This window comes from Varanus komodoensis, unplaced genomic scaffold, assembly GCF_004798865.1.
Source record: "Varanus komodoensis strain SLA01 unplaced genomic scaffold, ASM479886v1 scaffold40, whole genome shotgun sequence".
Taxonomy (NCBI): domain Eukaryota; kingdom Metazoa; phylum Chordata; class Lepidosauria; order Squamata; family Varanidae; genus Varanus; species Varanus komodoensis.
In genome coordinates, this window is record NW_025335942.1 from 2,287,625 (window position 1) to 2,314,268 (window position 26,644).

Sequence of the window (26,644 nt, forward strand, 5' to 3'; positions counted from 1 at the left end):
CAAAACTTCAAGATATACAGATGGACCAACAAACTCACTGGCTTAAATCAAAGAGAGCATGCAGATATTCTAGGGTTGATGCCCAAGTGCACAACTATCAGTTGATGACTGCTGAATTAGGTGGTGACTTGCATGTATCAAATGGTTCTTCATTCATTTCTATTTTTTAAGACTTCTGCATTGCCTTTCCAAGGGAAGCCCTCAGTGCAGTTTGCAAACTGCGACAACAATTGAATATAAAGTGGAATAAAAACAACTTAAGCATCTCAGCAGAATAAAACATTAAAAACCAGATGAACTATCACAAGGCCAAACACTGTAGCCTGAATTTTCATGTTTCCTGTCGATTTAGCTTACACATTCAATTGTGAATCTCCAAACATTGACTTGCTATGACACGCATGCCTGTATGAAGCAGCCTTTAGAAATGCAGATTAATTCTCAATAGCCCACTCTGCTTAAATTATATATTAATGTTTTCCAATGCTCCCCGCACCCAGTTCTTCTCTGTTTCTGCTTTTCTTTTTATTTCTCTTGTTTCCTAGCTGAGCCAAGGAGAGTTTGCGTTTCTGTCTCCTTAGCATAAGGTTAAAAAGAAATGAAATACACCCTTCATGTTTTCTCCCAGGATCCTTTTGCCAGTTCAAACAGGCTGTATTGATCAGTCGTATAGATTACAGTTATACAGTCACTTTTCCTGTAATTCTTTGCCCCAGCACTTTTAGACTTCCTTTATGACCGATTCCTTTATAGCTGAGCAGAGAGTTATCCTGGCTAATGGGAAGGGAAGAAACTTAATAATAAAAGAATAAATAACATGTAGCTCAGACTGCAAACTTGAACCTTGAGACTACAGCCATTGGAAGAAATTTACTTTAATGCTGTATAATGTTGCACTTTTCTTTTTGTACAGAAGTACATTTTCTTAATAATGTCACAAAAGTTCCAATACATTTTCTCTTAAACGGTGGATATATTTGGTTTGGAAATGTTAGAGCTAGACTTCAGTCTGGTTTCATTTCTTGGAAACTATAGGAGGATGCAGTTCCTTGCTCGCACGTCATTTCCCTTTCCTCCCACCTGTGCTTCCCCTGCTCCCTTCCCAAAGACGGAAGGCTGTGCTCAGATCCTGTTGCATGTAGGAGACTCAGTAGCTCATTATCTTACTGTTTATTCCAGTTACATTCAAGACGTCAAACAATATTCAAGACATTTCACTTGCCTAATTGAATTGTCTTACTTCTATCTTCGGTCAGATAACAAAAGAGGTGGCGTCAGTTTTCAGAGAATTGGGATCACACAGGATGATAAATTTGACGTTCCTCTTGAAGATTACTCTGTCTTTTATTGTACAAAAGATACAAGCCAAGGCCTGTCAGAACCCTGCTAGTGCCTGGGCTACCCTCCAGAGAAGGGGGCAAGCTGGAAACCTGCAGTCTGCTAAAAATCCCGCCCCCCCCAACCCGGTTTTTCATAGGGGACTGGGCCCTGCATTCTCAGAGGAACTGCCCCCAGGACTGATGGGGAATGTGACCAGCTGTGCTCCCTCTGGGGAGGCCTTTATTTGCTCACCTGAGCAGCAGGATAATAAGTCCCACCACCTTTAGGGAGCCACTTTAGCAGGATGCAAAGGCAAGGAGCATCGCTCTGATCTTTCTGTCTAGTATAGTTCCCATATAGCTCTCTGTTGTTGGTGCTGCTTGTGGTGGTGTTGTTTCATAGCTCACCTTTCTTCCTTTTTCAAGGAACTCAAGCCAGCTTCTCTCCATTTTCCCATGGGCACCCTAAGGCCTGAGGATATGCCTTGGAGGGGAAATATGGGGCCAAGTAGAGGAGTCTGTTGTGGACTTGTCAGTGGGGTGGCAAGGAAAAGGAGACAGGGCACTGGGAGGCCAGTGCAGCCCAAGTAGCTACTGGCCATGCCATCTTCTGCTCTTCCTCAAAACTGCAGGCTTGGTGGTTGTCCTGTCAGCTGCCCTCAGCTTTCCTGATGCTTCCTTTAATTGCGGCACCAGCATGAAGCAAGATCTTCCCCATCCATAATGGATGCGGTGGCCAGTCTGGCCTGCGTGCCCAAGACCTAGACAGGTAAACAGGGAAGAGTGAGCCTCTTCCCATGACACCCAGGAAGATGCTTGGTTGAGCATCAGGATGGACTAGCTGGCGCGCATGGGGGGAGAGGGACGTGGCACGGCCAGTGGAATTTCTCTCTTTCCTGCCACGCTCCTTGTCCATCTGAATGCGGTCCTGGAATGTTTGCATCTTGTGCTGGGCAAGTGAGGCAGGTTAGGGATTCTGCTGGCATACCAACCTGAGCTGACAGTGAGGGTCTTGGCTGCAGTGCTTTGGTCCCACGGGCACAGGATGTAAACAGCCATCCTGAGAGCACCTGCCTATCTGGGGCAGTTCGGGGCTTCATGGATTCCATGACAACCTTGAGACTGCCCCATCCAGTCATTAGCCCAACACCTGCTTCATGGCACAACCTAAAGTTCCTGTTGCAGGTAGGCATGGGCAGGGCACCAGTGAAGGTCATCCACCCTCATGGATCTGGATGGTTTCCAGAGGGCCCCTGGGGCTTTTCCAGCTGGCACATCTGACATGTCTGTCAAATCCCCGGCTGGCCTCTCCAGGACTGGGATGACCCAGGCCGTTGGCTCGGTCGCTCTTGAGGACCTTCTCAGCAGTGGTGCACCCCAGAGCGGAGAGCGATGGAAGCCAAACAGAAGAAGGCATGAGTGCAGGTGGAGAAAAATGCCTTGGTATGTCAGGTACATTTAGGGGCAGTGAGCATGGTAAAGAAATAGCTTCACTTTGGTATTCACCTCTAAATTGCTACCATATTAATGGACCAAAAAGCTGATAGGTTTTTGGTCAGAGTAGCATGGAAAGACAGATAGAAGATCGTGTGATGCTTAGAACAGACATTTATGCCTTTCAGTCTTGCAGAGTATTTGTTAAAGATCAATGTGGTTTCAGTGCACCTGACAGTACATTTTGTTTAACATGCTTCTCTTTCTTTCTGCTACATTTTGTGACATGCACTTTTTCTGTTCTCTTTCTAGTGGGATGGAGTAGGTCCCCTCCCCGACTGTGCAGAACCACCAAAAGGAATCCAGATGCTGTGGCATCCATCCATAGTCAAACCCTACCTCACGCTTCTCTCTGAGTGCTCGAACCCAGATACGCTGGAAGGGGCAGCAGGTGCCCTGCAGAATCTGGCCGCAGGTAGCTGGAAGGTATGAAAGCTCTGTCTCCACTTGACCACTCCTTAGGAAACCTGCCACAGGTGTGTTGAGCCAGCTTATGCAAACATCACACACAGCAGTCCAGTAGGAATAATTGCAGCTGTGCACAATGAAAAGGGAGCGCTAGTTGTTAAGTTACTAGCAAACATGTTGGCTGTAAGATTTTCCTATCTGGATTCTATACCTTTATGTTAAGTGTTAAAAGTCACAGTCGTAATGTCCTGGCTGTCTCCATCGCTTGCTCGAGTTAAACAAAGCAGCCTCCTTGAAGGCTATTTAGTTGCACTGACCACTAATTAACATTCTTGCTTCAGCAGAGGGCAAACTTCAGTGAAAAAACATAGGATAATATTTTTTTATGGGGCTTGGGAATGAACCAAAGTCGCACCATTGACTTTCTGTGAGACAAGGATTGATTCTGGAGAAAATCCTTCCTTTGAACGTAATTAGTTCCACCCCAAGATGCATGGGCTGAGGTGGTGTAACACCGATGTGATTTAATACATTTGTTTCTGTATTGTGCCAGTGTGCTTTATTTATGCTATGAAGCTGTTAATTCAGCGTAGTAATCTATATGGACCAGGCAGTAGAACGTGTGATTTATCCTGCCAGAGCTTGCTAAAAATAGCCCATATATCAATAAGATGCATGGTTTGTCATGTCCAAGGTAAGCATGTTTGACCAAACAATCACTCTTTGAAATGGGAGGTCAGCAAACAAAATTGGTACAGCTGAGCACTGAATGAAATAATCTGCTTACCTAGAAAACTTGTGTAGAATAAGCAGTGTCTCTCTAAGCTTCTTCATTCTGTCCTGTCAGTTTGCCTCAAATGCATTTGACCCTGAAGGAGACTGTATCCAGCAGAAAGGAATGTGCCTAATCCCCCTAGTATATCCCTTGCTTAAGCACTGACATTTAGTTTGCTACTTATCAAGGGCACTGTCTTTCTATAATGTAAAAAGATACTTGTATGCAAAAATCTGACTTCAAATAGAGCTTTATACGACATCAGGAAATACTCTCGAAATAATCACTTGCAGCAGCAACTAGCAGTAGTTTGCGATTTAGCATGTCAGTGAAAGTGCCCATAACATACAGCAGACTTGGCTAATGCAGCCTCACTTCACCAAAACTAATCTTGGAGTACTTCTGAAAATACTCAGCCTCAGACTTTGGTGGGTCTTCCTGCGGAAGAGGATTACAGGACCGTGCAGTATCGCCTGCCTGCCGCAGCCATGCCTCTGGGCCGTTTTCTCGTACAAAGCCAAGTTTCTCTGCATTTAGGTAAAGTAGGGAGCTGTCTACCTGGGGGATGGAACCAGATGCTACAGCAAGTGCAGCACTTCCAGGAGAACAGAGGGGACTCCATGATAACCACTCTGAGCCGTCTACAGGAAGAACAGGATATAAATATATAAATAAGGCCGGGAATGGTGGCCGAAGGAGCCCGTTTCACGTTACTGAGAAAGAGAGTTCTGCAATAGAGAACCAGTGATCAGCTGCTTGAGCATAATTAGGAGCGAAGTGTTTCAAGGCAAACTGATGTGCCTTTGCACTTAGGAAAAACAGCTGGCTCGTTCAGATCATCTGCATCCCTAAGATCTGTGTTTGATTTGCCTTTGTCACTCCGGCAAAGGTGGGAGGATACTTTCAGGCAGCCTCTTGTTCTTCCTGTGAACAACCCACTTGTGATGTAAGCACGTATCTGGGACCTCAGAAATTGAGGGTGCGGCCTGAGAAGGAAATTTCCTGGGGTGCCTTCTCCATCTTGTCAGTGGAGGAGTGGTTAAGCACCCCTTCTATCAGAGGAGCCCCTCCTGAAGCTGGTGTGACTCTCTGGCTGTGGGACCTTTTTGTTTCCCACACCGTGGAAAGCTGGCCCCTTAGGTCAAATTAGACTTAATTTTGCTGGAAAATAAAGCTTGGCAAGGGTGCTTTGCAATAACAGTGCCAAACCAAGCCATAACGTTGTATTACAGTGTTTTCCTCCTTAATTACCATAACTATTTTGAGAAGGAATGCTACTAATGAAAGGGGACATCATGACGCACTCCGAATCTTCAGAGCAGTGCCTGGTAGTTCTGCCCCACAAATTCCATTATCTATAAAGACTCTCAGAGAATTTAATCCAACTTCCATGCGTGTCTTTGACAATTTAGCAGCAATTGGATGCAAAAGAAATAATTCGTTTACTACAGTATGTAGTATGCCTCAAGCAATCGCTGTGAGGAAGAAATAAAGAGATGGCCTCTCCTTTGCCCCCAGGCTCCACCTTCCCAAGCTGCTTCCGACGCCACACACATACTTTCCCTGGTTTCCTTATGGCTTTATTTCTTCCTCACAGCGATTGCTTGAGAGCTGGTCTCGATGCTCCTTTCTCCTCAGCTCTCTGCGGCCTCATATCCAGTTCCCCACCTTGTGCACGTATAACTGGCGAAGAGAAAACAGGCTTCCTCTCTTGAGACTTTCAGGGGAAGCTGCTAACACCTGATGGCTGTTAGATTGAGGCAGGAAGAAACAGGATTTGGCATGGCTCCAAGTCAGTCTTGTTGCCTGGAACTTTCTGGAACTTTGTCTGAGCCACCTTGAGTCCCAATCCCTGGGAATAGGCAGGATATGATTAATCCCGTGGCATATGTTGTGTATAACAAGGTCTTTTTTCTCACATCTCAGAGTCAAAAAGTACAGTTAGTGTTCCTTACTTCTTAATAACATACTTCATAATGGCGACCTGCTGTTCTGGTTTCCAGCACTTGCCCCTTTTTCATTCCCCCTTGTATAATATTTCTTGACAGTGGTCAGTATATATCCGCGCTGCTGTACGGAAAGAGAAAGGCCTGCCGATACTAGTGGAACTCCTTCGAATAGACAACGACCGGGTAGTATGTGCGGTTGCAACAGCTTTACGGAACATGGCCTTAGACGTCCGAAATAAAGAACTAATAGGTAAGTTCTTACATCTTCCCATATCTTATTTGAAAGCCATTTAACTCCCTTCACCACAGTATGCTACAAATAAACTTAGAAATATGTAAAATATAAATGCTGTCCTGTGAGAAATAACTATTCAGTGTTTAGTCATCATTAAGATGTTTCAGAATTTGTTTTCTTCTGTGTTCAGTTCAGCTTTAATTAAGAGGAAAAGCATTGGAACATTAGCTTGAGCACTTAAGACTGTGGGCACATCTTCCTCTCTGTGTGTGGTGTGTGTGTGTGTGTGTGTGTGTACACAAATTGGTGATTATCTTAAATGCACATGATCTTAGATTTTGTTCATCCTCTTTTCATAATAGCTGAGAAGGGACAGCAGAGGATTCAGGGATATAATCGGAGGGGGTGGGAAGCACAATGGGAAATGGGATTCCACCAGAGAAACGAAACAGAAGATTCCCCAGTAGTTCCCACCCTTCCCAGAGGGTTTTAAAGCCTGCAGAGGGAACGGAGAATACCTGAAATCCACTTTCTCTCAATGCGCCTCATAACAAGAGCAAGCTGGGGATTCTGGCCATACTGTCTGCAGCACATAATGTCTACATTAGCATTCCTCTGATTTTCGTGTCAGTGGGAAGTGCAAAATCAATATTGTACTTGCCGACCAGATTCAAGCAATGAGAATAGATCCATTTTAGAAGGCTCCTGAAACTCCTTGTGCATGAGACAACATTTATATCCAACGAATATTCTTTCAGTTCATGTGCAGGTACCTCACCATCTGTCCACTGGTGGCCAGTTTCAACATGAAATTATAGATTTTCACTAAGTAATGCAAGCTATCTCTTAGATCTCACTTTCCAGGAATGATTGTTGGATGTTAAGAAGCACTTGGTTGGCAATCAACAAACTGATTTCTGGGAGCAGATTCTCCACTCTCTCATCTTTTAAAGGCAGATCTTTTGCCATCCTTTGCTTTAACTGCCAGTTGCCTGAATTTGATTCTCCTGTGGATAAATACAGAAATTATTCCCAATACAATTAAAAGAATATTAAAGAGTAAAAGACCTCATAAAAGACTTCCGTTTCTTGGTAGGATACCTTTGGTGTGTTTTTTTTTTTGTTTGTTTTTTTTTTGAAAGCTGCTCTTCCTAGTCTTACTCAGGATTTGAACGTAAACATGTGACTTATCCCTTTATCACTCTCACACTCTGATGGCTACATCAAGAGGCAAATCAGCATTTATTTCTTTATACATACATACAAATATTCCATTTGCTTAGCCAGAGGCTCTCCACACAGTTGACAGCCTCTTAAATAATATGCCCTGGCATTCATCTTCAAATGTTATTTCAAAAATTTAGATTACCTTTGTGAAGTGTTTATAGAAGAGTCCGTTTTGAAATTAATTTAACAAGACCAGAGTTGAAACCAATTTGTCATTAAATAAATTGAGGAGAGGAAGATATGCTCATTTGAAAGAAGAGGCCGTCATAAATCACCCATCCCATATTGTGTACATGAGCATTCGTATTTCCTCATCTCTTCCAAAACATAATGTTTTTTGGTGGAATCAACTGAATCTTGGTCCGCACAAGCAGCAAGGACTACAGGTGGGAAATCATGGAAAACAGGACAGCAGGAAGAATACATATGCTCTTCTCTGTTATTTTCCTGGTCATTTTTTTATGGAGGAGATGTGAAAAGACACAGTTCTTCCACCCGGAGTCTAAAATGTTACCTTCCCGGAACAACAGTACCTTTTGATAAGCAGTTTCTCTGGACCAGACCTCAATGAAAATCCTTCCAGTGATTAGTTAGGAAGTAATGGACGTGTATGTGAAGTTCCATCTACAAAGGCAAATGAAGAAGGGGCGGTAACCCCTGGCTGTTCTTTCATAAAATCTGTGGGGTTTATTTATTATTTACTTATTTAGACCATTTTTATGCCACTCCATTTGCAAAAAGCCTTGGGGCATCTTACAAAACAAATAAATCATGGTCGATTCCATGAGAATCATGGTTGATTCCATGAGAGACCTGCCATTTATAACTTCATGTTATATTCACAGATAGAAGACCATAGTGATGCTCACACAGTGAAGGTCAGGTGTCTTGCATAGCAGGCATTGTACCAGGAGGTGGAAACTAGACTAGGCCATGCCAAGCCGGCCAGGTGAGCCAGAGAGGAGGTGCCTGTGGTATCACTCAGCTACTGGTAGCCTCCAAGAGCTTCCACGAAGTGCTTGCCTTAGGCCCCACTTATGTGGAAAAAGTAGCCCTGTCTCTCTTCGGACATACACTTCTACAGCACTGGTAGGTTTCCTAAATTCCTTGCTGCTGCCGCTAGCAAAGTTGTGGCAGCAAATGTGGAATGCCGAGCTCTTATGAGAGAGGGAGATGCTGTGGGTGTCAGTGGAAGAAGAACATGATTCCGAGCAGATGGCGGGAGTGTGGTCCCTGTTCTAGAAGTCTCCAGAGGATCTGAAACACTCCCAAGTCAGAGACGATTTCACAGAGAGTCCTAACAAAGGAGCTTCGCTGGACACACGAGCCTGAGACAGGTTTTCGGTAGCAGACATTGTCCTGTGTCATCCCAAGCAGGAGAAAGTATAGCGACGCCTTATCTTCCTCTGCCCATGAGACATGCACAAAAGTTCATAAAAATTGCAGTCATTGGGGGAAATAATTTACATTTTCAAAAAGTGTTATTTTAAAAAGAAAAGCACAAGTGTGCTTAGCATAGACTTTATGTTACTCTCTAGAACAGGCCCAAAAACTGCTCAGGATTTATTACTTCAATTCAAAACCAATCTAACTGATGGAAGACACATGTAGAAAATAATTGGTGTTTTCTTGCACTCCGCCAACAGTAAAGCAACTTCAGTGTCTAGGCATTGTAAACTCGGGAGGCAAAGGTCGTTCTTTGTGGTGTCTAAGCTTGTTTTTTCAGTAACTAGATCATAAAATTTTCTGTATGTGCAACATGAATTTGAAGACAACAGTGTCTTTTTTGTCTTGGATATTACAAACCTGCAAACGGGTTTCATTTTTAGATTGTTAAATTAATACGAATGTATGTAGACACCTGAAAATATTAGTACTGGAATAAATGTTTATGTGAAGGAAGCTCGGAATATATTCGCCAATGCAGCCCAGTGTTTATTTCGAGTCAGTATTTATTATCTTTCTGGTACTGTGTTTGCTGTCAGGCTTCATGTAACAGAGCACAACTCAGAAAATCCCTGAGCAAAGAGAGGAATAAAGTTGCTCCTCTCCAAAAGGATCTGCAGGTTTAGTAAACAAAAAGTTAACCCTTCTCTGCCTACCCACTCTGTGGAATCAAAGTTTTTGTTTCAAGCTAGTCATCAGCTAGGATGAACTTATATTGCCCGTTACACAGCTAATTCCTCATCAGTGTGGAAAAACCAGTGTGCTGTAGTGGTGAGAGTGTTGAACTGGGATGCAGGAGCTCTTGGTTCTAATCCCAGCTTGGCCATGAAGCTCGTGAGTGGCTTAGACTAGCCACTGTCTCTCAACTTTAATTGAATGGAGAGGAGATGAATCATGGGAACCACCTTGCCTTCCTTTACAAACAGTAACGATGGGGTGTAAATGTAATTTTAAAATTATTTATTTACTTAGGGCACTTGTAGGCTGTCCATCACTGACGTCTCTGGAGGGATGGTATTGGCTGATAGGCCAGCCCTTGTCCCCAAGGGCATTCTGTCAGCCAACCTATTACAGAAGTCAGCTCCAGGAATCGGGAGGCATCTCTGTAGGTTCTGCTCTCCTCTTGCACAGCTGGTCACTAGGCTCCTGCTGCCTTGTACAGCTCGCACGGCTGTGTGGCACACCCTGGAGCAGAGAGCAAGGAGGCTGCATGGGAGCCAGTCTGAGTGCAGATGAAGGAAAGCTCCCAGTGGGTGCAGTTGGGCATATTTGGTGGCAGTGAGGGCAGCAAAGAAACGCCTCGCTGCCTCTATTCAATCTTCCAGTGGAGGCTCCTTGGACCAACCCTACTACATGCCTGCCCTAAGGACATTTTAGACCCACCTGAGGCCTGCTGTAAGTGCTGGAGAAAACCTCGGGGGGGGGGGGTGAGTGGTGTCTCATGCTACCTGAAAGTGGCGGCAGTGAAACCATTTCTGAAGAAAGAATCCCTTAGGCCAGTAGAAGGTTCCTGGGGTTACCAACCAATTCTAGGCCCTCTTGGAAGTGACTGGTTCCCTGGATCCATCTCAGGTGTGGTTCAGGACTGTTTTTGACACAGAAATACCATTGGTTGCCCTGTATGGTGACATACGCTGGCAGAGAGGTAGAGAGTGTGACTCCTCAGTGGCTTTCCTTTCCACTGACCATGGCATCCTTCTGGGGTGACTCTCTGAGTAAGGGCCAGGGTGCTGCATTGCAGCGGTTCCACTGGAGAGCCATCTCCGGAAAGTGGTGCTCTGGAATATTGTTCAGTCCCATGGATTGTCCAGCATGCAGGTCCTCGGGGATCTGTTATGCCCCCAGTGCTATTCAACATCTATATGAGCGGGGACATCTGAAGTTCTGGGGTGTGTTGCCATCAGTACGCTGCTGACAGGAAGCTCGATTTCTCCTTTTCATCATCAGCCAGTGAGGCGGTGGATGTGTCAGAGCAGAGACTATGACAACGGACTGGATGAGGTCTAACAAACTGAAGCAATCTGGTCAAAACGGAGGTGATGCTAGTAAGAGGTTCCTCTGACTGGATGGAAGATGCTCAAGCAACTCTGGGTGGGGCTGAGCCCACATTGAGGGAGTAAAGTCATAGCTTGGGTGTCCTCCCTGAGTCTTCTCAGGTGGCCATAGAGGCATGGAATGCTTTTTACCAGTTCCAGGTGGTACAGGTATAGGCACACCTGCACCCCTATCTAGACAGGGTTTGAGTTTTCAGGCATTTTTTGTCTTGCATTGCATTGTTTTTATTCATTTCTTTCACTTAGATAAGTTTATGTTCTCATTAAAATGCCTGCAGGGCATTTTCTTTGTGACTCGCTTGATAAATGCAGGACTTAATTGTATTGCTGCTATTTAAAGTCCATCTATTTCTCTCTTTTGCTTTAGAAAGCACCAAAACCTTGGATGTGTTTTAATGGGAAAACTGTTTTTGAAGGAGTAGGCACCGAGAGCAGGCGATAGGTAGCTTAACATGTGTGAATGAAGCTTCATTGGTCAAATCCCATTGATCTGGAGCCCCTGACCTACTTGGATGCATGGGCACATATGGGAAACTGCTGTAGATGCCCCCATAAAGCCCCTAACCAATGCACTTTGCTTTGGTATCTCCCTGTCATGCTTTTGGATCCTAGGCTGCATCTTGTTCAACAAAACCTTCTGTCATTTCAACTTTGAACTCGTATTTCTTTTCCGAGCCCAAGTCCCCTTAAATACAGGAAATACTTTTTTATAGCCTTCTCGACCTCGGCTTACTTAGCAGCTCTCAATTTTATTGCTTTTTAATGATTCCGAAATAAATAGGGTGTGCGATGTAAGTCCTCTGGACTTTGCGCAGCTCCCTAGGGGGCAGCCCCGCTCCTGTCTTTTCATCAGTGATCATCCGTATGTGCCCAAAAGGACCTAGGAAAAGCGTTGGAGGGTGAGCGTGAGCCACAGACCTCCCTCTTGATCAAAGGTAAACTAAGCAAGCAGGTTCCCCTCACTCTGGTTGTATTTATTTATATATTTATTTTATATTTTACATTATTTTAATGCCACCCCTCTACTCCAAGTGTAGTCTCTGGGTGTCTTACAATATTTAAACAATATTTAAGGGACCATTAAAACAATAAAAATAATGCAATACGATAAAAACATTGTTAATATCACAACAATAAATAGGTCATTACGATAAAATACTAAAACCGCTGGGCAGGCAACCGAAATGGACGATTCATATAAACAATAAAACTAGCTGCTAAAATTGTTATTGATTAAAACACCTATAAAAGAGGAATGTGTTTGCCTGGTGCCAAAAAAAAAGAGTAATGTTGGTGCCAGGCAACTCTGTTCAGAGTTTTAGGAGTCAAAACAAGCACTTTGAAGCGAGCCTGGACTACACCTGGCAAGCAGGGTCGATTGTGTAATATGGGCTGGCAAGGTGGTGCCGGTTATCAGATGCATTCTGGACCAGTCGAATTTGCCAGACTGCCTCCAAAGGTGCCCCACATTACGGTAATCTAACCCGGATGTTACCTGTGCATGTGTAACTGTAGCAAGACTCTCTCCAGGTAAAGGCGAAGTTGGTACATTCATCGCAACTGAAGGAAGTTGCTCCTGGTCACTGAGTCTCCCTGAGCTTCCAAAGACGGTCCCGGGTCCAGGAGCAGCCCCAAGCTGCACACCCCAAGCTGCACCTTTAGGGCGAGTGCAACCCGTCCAGGTCAGAGTAATGACCCTCCAACCTCTCAGACATAGCGCCTACTAACAGTACTTCTGTCTTGTCTGGATTGAGCCTTTTATTGACCCTCATCCAGTCCATTATCAAGCCCAGATACAGGTGCAGGACAGAGACCACCTCACCTGGTTTGGATGTAAATGAGAGGTGGAGCTGAATTGTGTTAGCATACTGCCGACACCGCAGCCCAACCTTCTGATAACCTCTCCCAGTGGCTTCACGTGGATTTGGAACAGCATGGGGGATAATATAGAGCCCTGTGGAACCCCATGGGGCAGAGCAACTATTTCCAAGCACCACCATCTGGACACAGCCGGCCAGAAAAGGAGCTGAGTCACCACTCTTATTTCTAAATTTATTTTTATATATTGCGTTTCTGTAGCACTCGTCAGCAGAATGGCTCTGGGCATCTCTAAGCATATTCTCTCCATCACATTTCAGTGAGATTTTCCTCAGACTAAACGGATGTTGTTTCAGGGGTGTCAGGCTACCAGGATGCTGCCCATTTCTGCAACATGTTGTGCTTTAAAAGCTGTCAGCATCCATAGACAGTAACTGGCCTTTGGAACTGCCAGGTGGCTCTGATTGTGAAATGCTTATGGGATCTGTCTTGAAGAGGCTGAGTTGTTACTGACCTCCCTCATTTCTCTGTATTCAAAGTGGAGGCGGCCAAGTAACACTTAGGAATTTCTCATTCAAGACAAGTGACTGAGCAAGCTTAATATAACTTACCCTTTAGAAAAATCACTGTTGGGCGACAGAAAATACAAAATGATCGCTGCCTCAGAAAGCATATAACAACTTGAAGCAGAAGCATACCACTAAATGGCAAAGCAATTTTTCATATGGAAATTAAATAAGTCAGCACTTGTCTTAACTGTTAAATCCACGTAAATCACTCCTGAAGAATTTAGTTTGCCTAGCGTCATTCTGTTAAGGGATAAACAAAGAAGCAGATTCATTGCCCTCCTTATCAATTCCAGATCAGGGACTGGAGGAGATGGGATTTAATTCATTTCAGTTATGGAATCATTTCCTGGAATAGATAGCATTTGAAGTCATTTGTCAAGTGACAGAAACAGAGAACGTAGTATTTCATGTTATAAAAACACAGTTTTTATTCTCAGTTGTTAAGGTTTTATTTCAAATGGCCATGTTTGCTTGTCACTTTAAGCCACCGATTTTCACTTAATAAACCACAATGTAAACAAGCTACATACTGGTGCTTGCTGTACATTTACTCCTGCCGTTCCACTCTATTTTCAAGACTAGAAGGGTAGCTTCATGTGATACAGTGCCCATGTTTGTGGATATGGGTGCAAGCCAGTATTGTAAACCAGAGTTTGTTGTTATCGTACAAATCCTGGCTTGTTTGGACATAGTTGAGCCTAAATGAAGATGTGGGTACCATATAATGCTATCTCTTCCTGGTTTGCTTACCAGTTTTCTCAATGAGTGGAGCAATTGGGGGCTTGTATTACCTTGCTGGCTATTCACATCTTGCTTTATTAAGTCAGGATTCCTGATTTAATAGGAATGCAGTCATATGTATCTTTTAAAGAGGTCCATGGATTGGGCGTGGGACCTGCTAAACTGTAAATTGTCTACTCTTCCTTTTGAGATAACATTGGAGGGCAGTATTTTATATGTTGGAATCGGAAGAAACTTTGAAGTGGTAATGGCATTCAGAGGTCAGTGGGGTACTACAAGTACAGTGGTACCTTGGCTCACGGGCACCTTGGTTCATGAACAAATCGAGTCACAAACAAAAATTTCTGAAAAATTTTGACTTGGGTCGCAAACACCACTTTGGGTGGCGACCAAGATCACAGCCATCTCCCCCACACACACACAATTGTTAGGGAGATGGCCACAATCGCAGTTCCGTTTGCAGGGAAGGTGTGCATGATCAGAGGCACACTGCCGCAGGAAAGACGGGAGCAGCAGAGCAGAGGGAGATGGCTGAGATTCTACCTGTTTTTCCTGCAGGAGTGAGTGACTGGCCCAAAATCACCCTGTGGCCAAGTGGGGGGCCAGAACCCAGCTCTCCCAGGTCCTCAGTCCAACTCTTTCCATGGTGGATGAGGACAAATGAGTACTTGCCGCAAGTTTGCAGTGGCAACACCAATTGTTTCTTCCATAAGACCAAGCTTTGGAACGACCATAATGGTTTGAAACCAGCCTTTAGTATATTTAAGGTTGTGCTATTCAGGAGGAACTAGTTTAACATGTGCATTATTGACACAAAAGCCTTGTGAGCCCTTATATAAATGGTAGCCAAGAACAGCTGCTTTGAGTGACCTCTGATGCAAAATGCACCATTTGAGTATAATAGGATGAAGTGGGTTGTTGAGCCGGCATGTGTAAGTCCTCTACAGGTATTAAGTCTCCCAGCGTTAAGGCTATTATGCTGTGTTATACAGAGCTTGCAAGTGGGGGGATCCCTCAGTCTCTCCTGTGAGTCACTAACAGACCAGAGCACAAAGAACATCTTAAGCAAAGCCTTTTGAGATGATTATTCTAAGGATGGATTTCAGTACTTTATCCAGTGTGGTGAAATGCTTTCTGCTGCTGTGGGACTGAATATATATTTGCCTTTTACCAAAAAGCTCAGCCACTTCCTAGGGATATTGAAATTCCTCTTATTCACTTTTTGCCCTGTTAAAGCATCTCTCATTCACCAGGACTTCTGATAAGCTAACCTCAGCTTATAGGAACTTCAAAGCCACGGAAAAAAATGATTAGAGGGAGGAAAAAAGACCGGCACCTTGAGTTCACACTTCAAATGAATGGAAAAAATTGATTAAGAATTGGAGATTAGCTTCATGTTGGACTGGTTCCACATCTCAGTGAGGCATTTCCTCTCTTTTCTGTTTGACTTTGCTGTGATAGACTAGAGTTTGTCATCTCATAAGCAAATATGCTCCAGATATTACCTATCAGGAGTTCTGAGAGAGAGTTTTAAATACATGCTCATGAAAACCTTGCTGAAATTATTTGGCAAACACATTAATACACCCGTGGCCCTACTAAATTCCATATGTCAACCGTGCATTGGGTAAATTGCTAGTTTTTGCCAGTTCTGAACCTGCTACGGATCAGTTTGATTGCAGGTCATTGCTCCAACTTTTCCATTCTTGTCATACTTTTAACCCTCCACTGTGCCCCCTCTTTTTTTCCAAAAGCCACCAAAGTGTTAGTTTTGCTACACAGAGAAGGTGCTTCAACACCCTGAATGATTTCAGGTGCCATTTGCAAGACCTTTTTCAGTCCTGCGATAATCTTTCTAAGATGAGGTGGCCAGAAGTGCAAAGAGGATTCCCAGCATGGCTTCACCACCAACTGGCATTATGATTTAGGCCATCCTGTTCTCAGTCTCCTAACTATTCAAAACCCTGAGTTTGACTTTTTCTCACTGTGTAGATGAGCTCAACATTATCGGGTATCCACCATAGCCTCTGGGTAGTCTGTTCATACTGCAGCAGTATATATATGAAACCGGCGGTTGAATTGTGTCCACGTACAAAGCTTGGCACTTACATTAAATCTTTATTTCCATCTGTATTCCTACTTTGGGCAGAATGTTTTAGAGCTTTTCACAGTCTCTGATTACCATCCTGAATTATTTAGTATCAATAATCGCTTCTCTCCTCCACCCCTACCCTGAATAGCTACCTCAGTGTTTACTTCGGACTCTGGTTCAGTCATGAATAAGTTGTACAGGACCGGACCAGCGTGAGTAGAATATCCACTGCTCACATCCATTTATTATGAAAACTGTCCATTGATCTCTACCATCTGCTTCCTGTTTTTAACCAGTTGCAGTCCATAAGAAAGCTTGTCTTCTTATCCCATTGATGCCATTTATTTAATATGGACTTTGTGAAAGTCTGAGGATAAAATATCTACTGAATCACCACCATCAAAATACTATGAATTTAGACTCTTGGTAAATTCTGAAGGATTTACCTTTGCAGATCACCTGCTGAATTTTTCTCAGCAAAGTGGAATCTTCCATATTTTTAATAATTCTAGTATTAATTGCCTTCTAGCAACCTTTCTGGAACAGAAATAAGGCGGACAGATCTCTAGTTCCCTGGAATTCAGAGGATATGTGAGGTGATTCCCATTCCCCACAGTGATGCCTCCATCTGGGTGCTGGATACCTGAAGGAGCGCCTTCTTCCCTATGTGCCGGCCCACCCCTTGAGATCGGAGGCAGAGGCCCTTCTCCGGGAGCCCTCCTTGAAGGAGATTAGGAGGGTCGCTACTCAGAGAAGGGCCTTCTCAGCGGTGGCACCCCAGCTATGGAACACGCTCCCCAGGGAGGTACACCTGGCACCATTGCCTTATTCTTTTTGGGGTCAGGCAAAGACCTTTTTATTTTCCCAATATTTTAATAATTAATTGGTTTTATCCTTGTTTTTATCATCATTTATTAGATGCAGTGTGTTGTTTGTTGTATGTGGTTGCTTGGTTTTTTGGTTTTTGTAAGGCATCCAGAGACTTTTAGTATTGGGACAGCATATAAAACCCTTAATAAAATAATAACTATAAATAAATAATCTGTGCTCCTGTGCTCAGATTGGTAGGGTGGGGCGGGAAGAGGGGAGTGAGTTCTGTGGGACTCTTCTGCCTGTATGGACTACATCCATGACAGCTCTGTTGAGTTCTTAGATATTTTAAAAGGCAGATCTCAGGCTACACAGAATCACTGGCTCAGGTCCGAGTTCCAGAAACCTCCTCTCGATTGAGCAAACCCTCCAAAAGGGTGGTCACTGTATGTTGCGATTTCCTTTAATAGGAAAATGTTCACCTCCGCTGTTGCATAGACCTGTCAAAAGTCTTATTTTCTCAGGAGAGCCTTCATGTAGGGCTATCAACCTTAATGAGGAGACTAGTCAGCTCTTACCTTCTGTTTCAGTGATGCAGAAATGGAGAAGATTTAGTTAGCATGTTGGTGGGGATGTGGGAAGTGTTCGTGGAACAGCCATTCTCTGAAGAGGGCCCCCTTGCATTGCCGGCACATTCAGCATGTTCTCACACGAGGACGAGCAGCAGGACAACAGAGTTGTGTCGAGTCCTGAGCGCACGTTCTGTGCCCAACATGAAGCGATATCGATTTTAATTTATGTAAGGCAGCCAAGCGCTGTAAAACTGCAGAGTGGCCTCCGTGCACAGTTGTTTTTCCACCAAAGACAGATTAATCATGCTAATGGCCCCAAACAGAATTTCCATTGAAGCTAATTAAGAAATGTGTGATCACTACAGCATAGCCTTATCCCCACCCCCCTCAAGTCTTCAATGCTTTAAAATAAATTAGTGCCCTGAGATTGGCTTTTATCAGCTAACATTTTTGTCAGTTTGTAGCAAATCTAAAATACAGTTTTTTCTATTGTGAACATTTTTTAATGTTAATGGTTCTGTAAACCAGGAATTTCTGTGTGTCTAAGAGTATGTTTTTAAACAGAGGGAGTTTGTATTTATTGCTGTAACGTTAGGCAAAAAATGTTCCAGTTATGATGACTGGAATGTTGTTGAGCCACGTGAAAAACAGAAGTGAAAAAGTGGGGATAGAATTAAGGAACAAAACGTGGTTGGATTTGCACTTGATATCCATACACAAGTGGGAGTTTCTAACCTTCTTGAGCCTTGTTTCCAAGAGAAAAATGTGTCTGGAAATGTAAACATTTTATTAATCTAATTAGCAAAGCTATCAGTTACTACTTCCTTCGTTTCCTCCATGAAAATTGCTTAATAAAGGTTGCATTGTTGAGAGAAGATAATGATCGATAGCCTTTGAATTCTTAATCATGTCACAGAACTGATTTACTGGTTTGCTGGATAAGATAGGCTGCTTTTCTAATGTGTAAAATCAGAAAACGGTGAGTAGTTTGATTCACTCCAGAAGAACCAAGATCGAATGCTCAGCTCTTGAGTAAAAAATTGTGACGTGAACACAAGGGTAAGAATGAGTTGCCCTGAGAGTAGACCCATCCCAACTACTGCAGTTGTTCCAGCATTTCAAAACAAGGCCTTTTGCTAACAATACGAGTAACTTTTTGATGCAAGGCTTGCCCAGCCACCTGTGTGTCACCTCCACATTGGTTTGATTTGGAGGGTATCGTGTGTCTTCTAGAAACATGGCCTATTTAAGGCTGAAGCATCCTTTATTCCTCCGCGTGAGGGCGAATTCCATAGGGGTTCTGCTTATTCTGTAAGCAGTTTCATTCTTTTCCTGTACATTCAGTAAAAAATTACCCCTTTCCCCTGTTAAATAGGGTGAAGAGCAGTGAACATTTTAGGTGTTCCGCCAATCCCACTTTGCTTTTTATCTAATTCCCAGATAATGCTACAGAGATGGTTTTGCAGCTCTCCTTAATCATGACGTGGGTCTTCCAGGAGGAAGGTCTCTTCTTGCGCCACTTTCAGAAGATGGCAGCTGTATTGTCATTTCATTTGAGCTGCCCGTCTGCTGCAGCTATGAAGGTTCCACAGTCCCATCTCTGCCATGTTCAACATGGAGCCAGTGGGCTTCCCATTGTCCCCCCCCCCCCCCCCCATTCTACCAAAAGAATGATTTTGGAGCATTCGCAAGTGCCAAGATGCAAGATGTCACTCCATAAAGATGCCGTATGTGGCATCCAGCAGCCAGCATTCAGCTAGTTCAGCACATACTCCTTCAGCTAGAAGAAGGCATGGACTGACTGAAATGGGCTGCTGAGAAGGTCGCAAGGTAACAAGAAGCATTTTCACAGAAGCTAGTGCAGATTAAAGCTTTTCTGTGCAATTGTACTCCTTGTGTCCTTCATTTATTTTTATGAAAATGTAGTAGTCGGTCAGGGGGAAACAATAATCGATAGGACTTGTGCAAGCACACACTGCCATATTTTGAAATGCTCTGATTTGACCCAAATGGCATGCTGAACAGGCATTTTGTGGCCAAAGCATTTTGTGGCCAAGGATCCAAGCACTTGTAACAGAAAACTTTTATTTCTGGGTCTAAAGATAATTAGAGTTTAGAGTTGGGGCTATGGCCATGCTTAAAGAGTGTCAGCCTATTTTTATAGCATTTGTTAGAGTAGTTGTTTGCTAAAAATGGACATTTCATTTGTGAATATAGTTGTATTCTCTCACTTCCTCCATGCCACATCCTAAGTCAGGGGTTCTGAACCAGAGCAAAAAGGGAAATTCCTTAAGAAGGCACTGCAAAGCAAAGCCAGGTTGTTGATATACCAGCATTCATTCCTCTGTTTAACACGCATCCAAGGTCAAGATATGGAACAAGGCCATGTGGACTCTACACAAAAGCAGGATAAATATAGCATTGTTTCTCTGGAAATGTCTTTCTTTCTTACATTTAGAAGACACTTTCTGCTAGTGTTTAAAAGAGTGTTTAAGGCAGTTCTCAATGTTAAAATACAGATAAAATGCAGAATCATGATTACAGCCAATTAAAGCATAAAAGCAAATATGTTCGAGAATTCTGAAAAACAGCAACAACACAAAAAGAAGGAAGGAAGGAAGAACAGACGGACGGAGAGACAGACAGAAGGAAAGAACACCCATTATTAAAACCTAATTCAGCGAGCAAGCTAGCTCAAAAGCCAGAAGCCCTATTAAAATTGCCTTGGGCTGCTTATAGAAGGATAGATAGATGGAGCCAAGTTGGCCTCACTTGGCAGGGAGTTCCAGAACCTGAGAACATCCATCAGAAAGTCCCTCTCTTGTGCTCCTTCCAAATGTGCCTCTGAAAAGTGAGACTGAGAGCTAGACCTTCATGGGGGTCTAAAAACATGGGCAGACTCATCTGAGAGAATGCAATCTTTCAAATAACCTGGACCAAAACCACAGTAGGGGGCTTCATAAGCCATAGGAAGTGGACTGGTAGTCTGTGCACCAGTTGTAACAAGGGAAACACATGCACTGTGTAGCTCTGGCACTCTGAGCTGGAAAGAGATCAGAAAAGGGCAACAAGGATGATCCAGAGACTGGAAACAAAGCCCTGTGAGGAGAGTTTGAAAGACCTGGGCATGTTTAGCCTTCAGAAGAGGAGGACGATGATAGCACTCTTCAAGCACTTGAAAAGCTGTCATAAAGAAGAAGGCCAGGATCTCTGCTTGATCATCCCAGAGTGCAGGACACAGAACAGGCTCAAATTACAGGAAACCAGATTGCAGGTCGATATCAGGAAAAATGTCCTGACTGCTACAGCAGTACAACAGTGGAACCAACGACCTCGGGAGGCCATGGGCTCTCCCACAGTAGAGGCAATCAAGATGCAACTAGACAGCCGTCCAAGAGGTATGGTTTAACCGGATGTTCTGCACTGACCCAATCACCTTCTGGCCCCTTCCAGCTCTACTATTCTGCGTTAGAGGTCTGACCCACCAACTTAGGGCACCAAGTTCTGAACTAGGATGATTCTTCCACACACATCCAATTGAAATGCTGCTAAAAAAATTGCTTTTGCACCTCTTTGAATCCATTTCCAAACTCTTCCTTTTGTTCTGCAACACCACCTGCCCTTTCCACAGTCTCTGACCTCTTACTGGTCCGTTGGGCTTGTGCCAGGAGCATCTGCAGCAGTTTACAACTCAGCCACATCTGTGATTTCTCCCTGGTGTTCTCATGCACCAGCTCACCAGCTCTGCGGGCTCAACAGCCTTCGGATTTTTCAGTGCACAGCAGGAATCCCCTCTGCCCTGGTGTGTAGAAAACATTCATCACTGGCTTGGTATTTAGCATCTCCAGATCACTGATTATGATACCGAATGTTATCATTTCGCAGTACCTTTTCTTCCCACCTATTGATTGTCATGGTGTTAACTCTGGGGTTGGGGTGAGCTATCTTTTCAGTGCACGTCTGACACAGTGGGTCTGCCGTCCTTGTTCATGGCCCCCATTAGTTGCCATAATACAGATAATGCCTATAATGGAAAAGTTAAATGTCACCAGAGATGATAATAAGTTTTTCAGCTGTGTGTTTCTGTGGGTTCGTAACAGCCAAACGAGAATGAGGAAGAAACTAGCTGGAAATTATTGTGCATTTAAACAATTGTTTTGCTGCACTGACATTTCAGGACTCTCAGATTGCAAGGTTTTCATGTGGCTTGCCTACATTATGATTAGCAATAATGAAAAGAGAAGCCCTCATGAAAAACATTTCCAACCAGACCTTGAACTATCACTGTTCTCCTGACCTAAGCTATCCAGAACGAGGAAGCATTCTGCAGATAGAATCAGCCTGCAAGCTAATGTTAAGTTTTAGAGCGTGAATAGAATTTATGCCACTGGTACTATGGCCAAGGTTTAGATGAGAAAACTGATAGACAAGATAAGAGAAATGGAGACTCTTCTCCATGTCCATCACCCAAACCTTCCCGTATTCTCAGTCTCGCACTCTCTTCTGCACTGCTCCTTAACTGAAGTATTTAAGACAGTAAGGGGTGTTGATACAACTCATTCACGGGACTCCACCATTTCAGGCCTATGTGAAGGGTGAGTTTGTTTATTTGTTTGTTTGTTTAAAACATTTGTATGCCACCCCCATCGCAAAGAAGCCTCAGGGCGGCTCACGACAGAAACAAAATACATAAATAAATAACAATAACAATAAAAAAATTATTTAAAAACCTCCGGTGCATCTCGGCTAAAAATTTAAAATCCTATAAATACAAATAATGTAACAATTAAAATGAGTTTTAAATAAAAAGGTCTTCGCCTGGCGCCGAAAAGCAAATGATGACGGCACCAGGTGGACCTCTCTGGAGAGCGCATTCCATAGGTGGGGCGCCACCGCAGAGAAAGCCTCTGCCGTGACAACCAGAAATAGTGGAATGGAATGGGGTCACTCAAAAATGGCTCAGTGCATTGCTCTGAAACTTGGAGGTAGAGAAGAGATAGATCTGAGGATGTCCCGTGCCTATTTCGAGGTTGGGAACTTTTCTTTTCAAGTCTTTGACATGTTTGGACAACTGGTTTTCCACCATGTGTATGGAGTGCTGGGCTAGATGGGCCTTGGTATGATCCAGCAGGACTTTTCTTATGCTCTTACATTTTTAAATCTAAAAGCTTCAGGAAATACTAACTTTTCCACCTGGGGAAAAATTACTTTAGAATATAGATTTCACATGTATGCACATAATCTCATGCAGAGATGTCCTGGCTTTAGCAACAGAAAAGGCACACACATGAGGAGTGCGAATCCTTCTCTGCTCCAAGCTGGCCTCCCCAAAGCTTTTCCCTGAGAGGTTTTTATGCAGCACCTATACCAAAATCAAAAAGATGACTTAAGGTACAATCCTAGGCATGTTCAGACAGAGAAACACCTCACGAGTTGCCTGTGGGATCCTACAAGCAGGACAATAACACCCTCCTACTCATGTTCCCCAGCTGGTGCCCTCAGAACCACATCTGTCCAGAAGCAGAGTGTTCGACTCATGGTTTTGCTAGGGATTCTTCTCAACTTGAAGTGGAACTGACGAGCAGTATAGAGAGTGCTTGAAGCTGTAGGAAGCTACCGTTAGTTCGGCAAGGAAAAATTAAACTGTTGCCATACGATATATCAGCTCTCTTTGGGTATATATCCTAGGAACACTGTGTTCTTTAGACACAATTGGGTTTTTTTTCTTTAAAATGTTTCCTTAAAAATACTTATTTTTGATATACAGAAGTCTATGCTATTGTCTTTACATTCTTACAACTATGCCAATAGAGTAATTTCTACATTAAGCTTTGAATGCATTGGAATGTAGCATATAACTACAGTATATTACGTGGTAAAGCACATTTTTCAGTTCAAATGCTTTTTGTAGCTATTGGGAAAAACATTTGATATATTTATACCGCACATTAAATTGGCATGGATTGCATGCTTAGTTCTGTTTACTGAATATGAGATATTGTGTGCTGATTGACAGAAAACATGTTGGGAGCAAAGATGAGTCGAACATGAGATACTGTTATTTATTTATTTATTTATTATTTATTTATTTATTTATTTATTTATTTATTTATTTATTGAGGAGACTTCTATGCCGCCCCATTCGCCGAAGCCTCAGGGCGGCTCACAACCATAAATTAACAATATAAATTAAGTCGCCCTGGCCTAAGAATAAAATGAATAAATAATATTAACAGTTAAAATAACATTTGAATAAAAAGGTCTTTGCCTGGCACCGAAAAACAAATAAGAGTTAGACAAACATTAAACATGCACACACATTTAAAAAACCCCTTATAACAGCAATAGCAATTGCTATTATTCAGAGTAGCAGCAGTACAGAATAAAATGGCACATATATGAAACATTGACAAATTAACTTGTTGAAATACCGAGCATTTGAAATAACTTTGAACTGGCTCCATCATAGTTTAGCACGAAGAAATAGCAAGGTAATTTCTTTTCTGCTTTGACCATAATTTGTTCTTCAAAAAAGTCAACTTTTTCTATTTGCCAGGAAAGTATATCTCTTCTTTAATCTGTTTTATCTGAATGGCAACTGTAAGTCAATGTCACCTTGTTCATGCTTTTCAGAGCTTTAGTCTAGGGGGGAAAGCCCTCTTGCCAACAATGGGAGAGGCCTCTGCTCAAAAAAATACTATAGATTCTAATCCGGAAACACAATTATTTTTTGCTTGCCTCTTTCTAAAAGGTGCCACAGATTTTAATACCTCAAGAGACAAGAACTGAGAGAGTACAAGAGGGATTGCGACCCCCTAGAAATAAAATGAGATCATTGTGGTGTTGGATAACTTCATTTTGTATTATCAGAAAATCCCATCTCTACAATCACATCCTTTCCTGTGAATGCTACCCTGAAGTTACATTTCTAATTTTTCCATTCTTTTCCAATAAACTTAGGCAGATAAAGAAGCTCTCCTGAAGGTCACAGAGACTTAAATTTAATCAAATTATGCAAATCCTTTAAAAATGTATTCCATCACCAGGACAAGTTACTGAAAATACAAATTTGTTTGTAGATAAAGGTAGATATGTTCAACTGTTTACTTAAAAATTGACAATGGCTTTGATTTATACAAAGCACAAGTACCCCTTCATCAGTGACCAAAGTGATGGTCAGCACTATTGACTTTTACAGCAAAAACAGACTATTTTGGGAAGAAAGTATGAAAGAGATGCCTGGGTCCCACGTTACACCTGTCCAGCCAGTGATGGTCAGAGTTGCCAGTGCAGATTGTATACTTGGTACCAGCATCCTGTGCGGGCTCACCCAGGTCCAAGAGATGTCCCTCTCCCATCTGGCTGTTTTCAAGGCCAGTCCCCTTACTGGGTAGCTGCAGTGGCCTGGTTTGTGCCCATTGTGAAACAGGTGATTGCCACGGATTTTTAACACATGGATTGTTGAATTTTGAGTTGTTATGACATGCTAAGTAACTGTGGTTCGTTAAGCATGAAAACCCCAGAAAGAAAAAAAATGGTTTGTTAATGGGTTGTGAACTCTGGGTTGTTTAAGCCATGGGTTGTCATCACTGCCATGGTTTTCTTTTCTTCGGGCTACAGAGGTAGTAGGAAAGAGTGATCAAAACCCCTAGCTGCTTTGCATGCCAGCAATATATTCACCTCAGAAACACATGGAATACTGGGGCGGAAGAGGGAAATAATTGACCTGAGGCTTGAGAAAACAAGTCATGGCTTGCTCGATCATCTGCCAGGCAAACACTATGTACAGAAAAACCATGCATTAACTATGAACCCCACCCATACAACTCCATGTAATTAGCATTCCTTTAAAATGTTGGTGACTTCATTCTTAAATATATATAATGGAACATCTGTATTTTGGTTGTTTCATACTGATCAAATGAAAAAAAAAGAAAAACCCTGATATTTCTTTGGAATGTTCCAAGATGGATTCTGTTTCTCTGTTTTTCCCAGTCCAGTGAGAGACATAGGTGGAATGAAACGTCTACTTGTACATACAGCTCATAAGATTGAGGATGTCCATGTGTCTGCACGTGCAAACTTTCATTGCAGTTCTCATTCAAGCCCACTGAATTAGCGGGATGGATCTTCAAAGGGACATGGAAGCATATTTCCACTTGGACTGGCAAATTGGGTGCCAGAACCAGAGCCAAATTCAGCCATAGCCTTTAAAAGTATAGGTAGTTTTTTTTTTCTTACTAAAATGCTAGAAATAGCAGTACTAAGAAATCCCATCACTGAAGCAGTCGGCATGAGCTTAAGTGGACTCTGGGGGATGGTGGAGGACAGGAAGGTCTGGAAGAATGTTGTCCATGGGGTCGCGATGGGTCGGACACGACTTCACGACTAACAACAACAAGAAGAAATCCCAGCAATGGGGTCCCCCCCTTCCCTTTCTAAGGGCTACTTAACCATGTGGATGCTTTAAAGGATAAGCAAGAGAAGAGAGGCCCATCTCAAAACCTCCTCTTTTCAAAAGACTGAGAGGCCTTGCAGAATTCTACCTTGTTTCATGTTTGGAGTTTTGTATCTTTTGTTAGGTTTTAACATTTTAAATTGTAAAACCATCTCTTACTTTTCTTAATAATTTTTCTTAAAAGGGAGTTTAGCAGATGATCGGACGATCTGTATACTAAAAGTAATGGCAATATCCAACGTATCATCAGCCAGAATGTTGCAGGCAACTTCAGATACATTCTTCATGTTCTTCAGGCAGTGTTTCCTCTTGGCGATATGTTTGAATGGCAATTTGCAATAGAAAATAGTAACTTAGAAATGTCTGGAGTAAAATCAGTCTTCACTTTTCCCAGCACTAGGTGTTCTCCATTTCCTAGGTAGGGAATGCTGCTTTTCCATGGATAGCACATTCTTGGCTTGGCCAAATATGCCACATATTATGGCCATGAGGATATTATTTGTCATGAGGCTGCATGATCCACAACTCCCCTCAACTTCACGGAATTTTTAAGTGGACTATATCCAGTTGGTGGATACCCGCTTGGGTTTTTGATCCAAGGAGATTTTCATCCGATGACCAGGTCATGCTGGGCAGCAATTTTTGCTGAAATGACTCTTCCCTGCCCCTGAGGCCCT

At 43.0% G+C, this 26,644-nt stretch overlaps 1 protein-coding gene across 1 annotated transcript in view; it reads left to right on the forward strand.

Annotated features, from left to right (window-relative positions):
* The window catches only part of CTNND2 (catenin delta 2), a 489,283-nt gene that overhangs the window by 413,924 nt on the left and 48,715 nt on the right, over positions 1-26,644 (forward strand). Inside the window, exons 14-15 of the mRNA XM_044442939.1 lie at positions 3,066-3,239; positions 6,045-6,195. Coding sequence (XP_044298874.1) covers positions 3,066-3,239; positions 6,045-6,195 — 325 coding nt within the window. The remainder of the gene's footprint in view (positions 1-3,065; positions 3,240-6,044; positions 6,196-26,644) is intronic.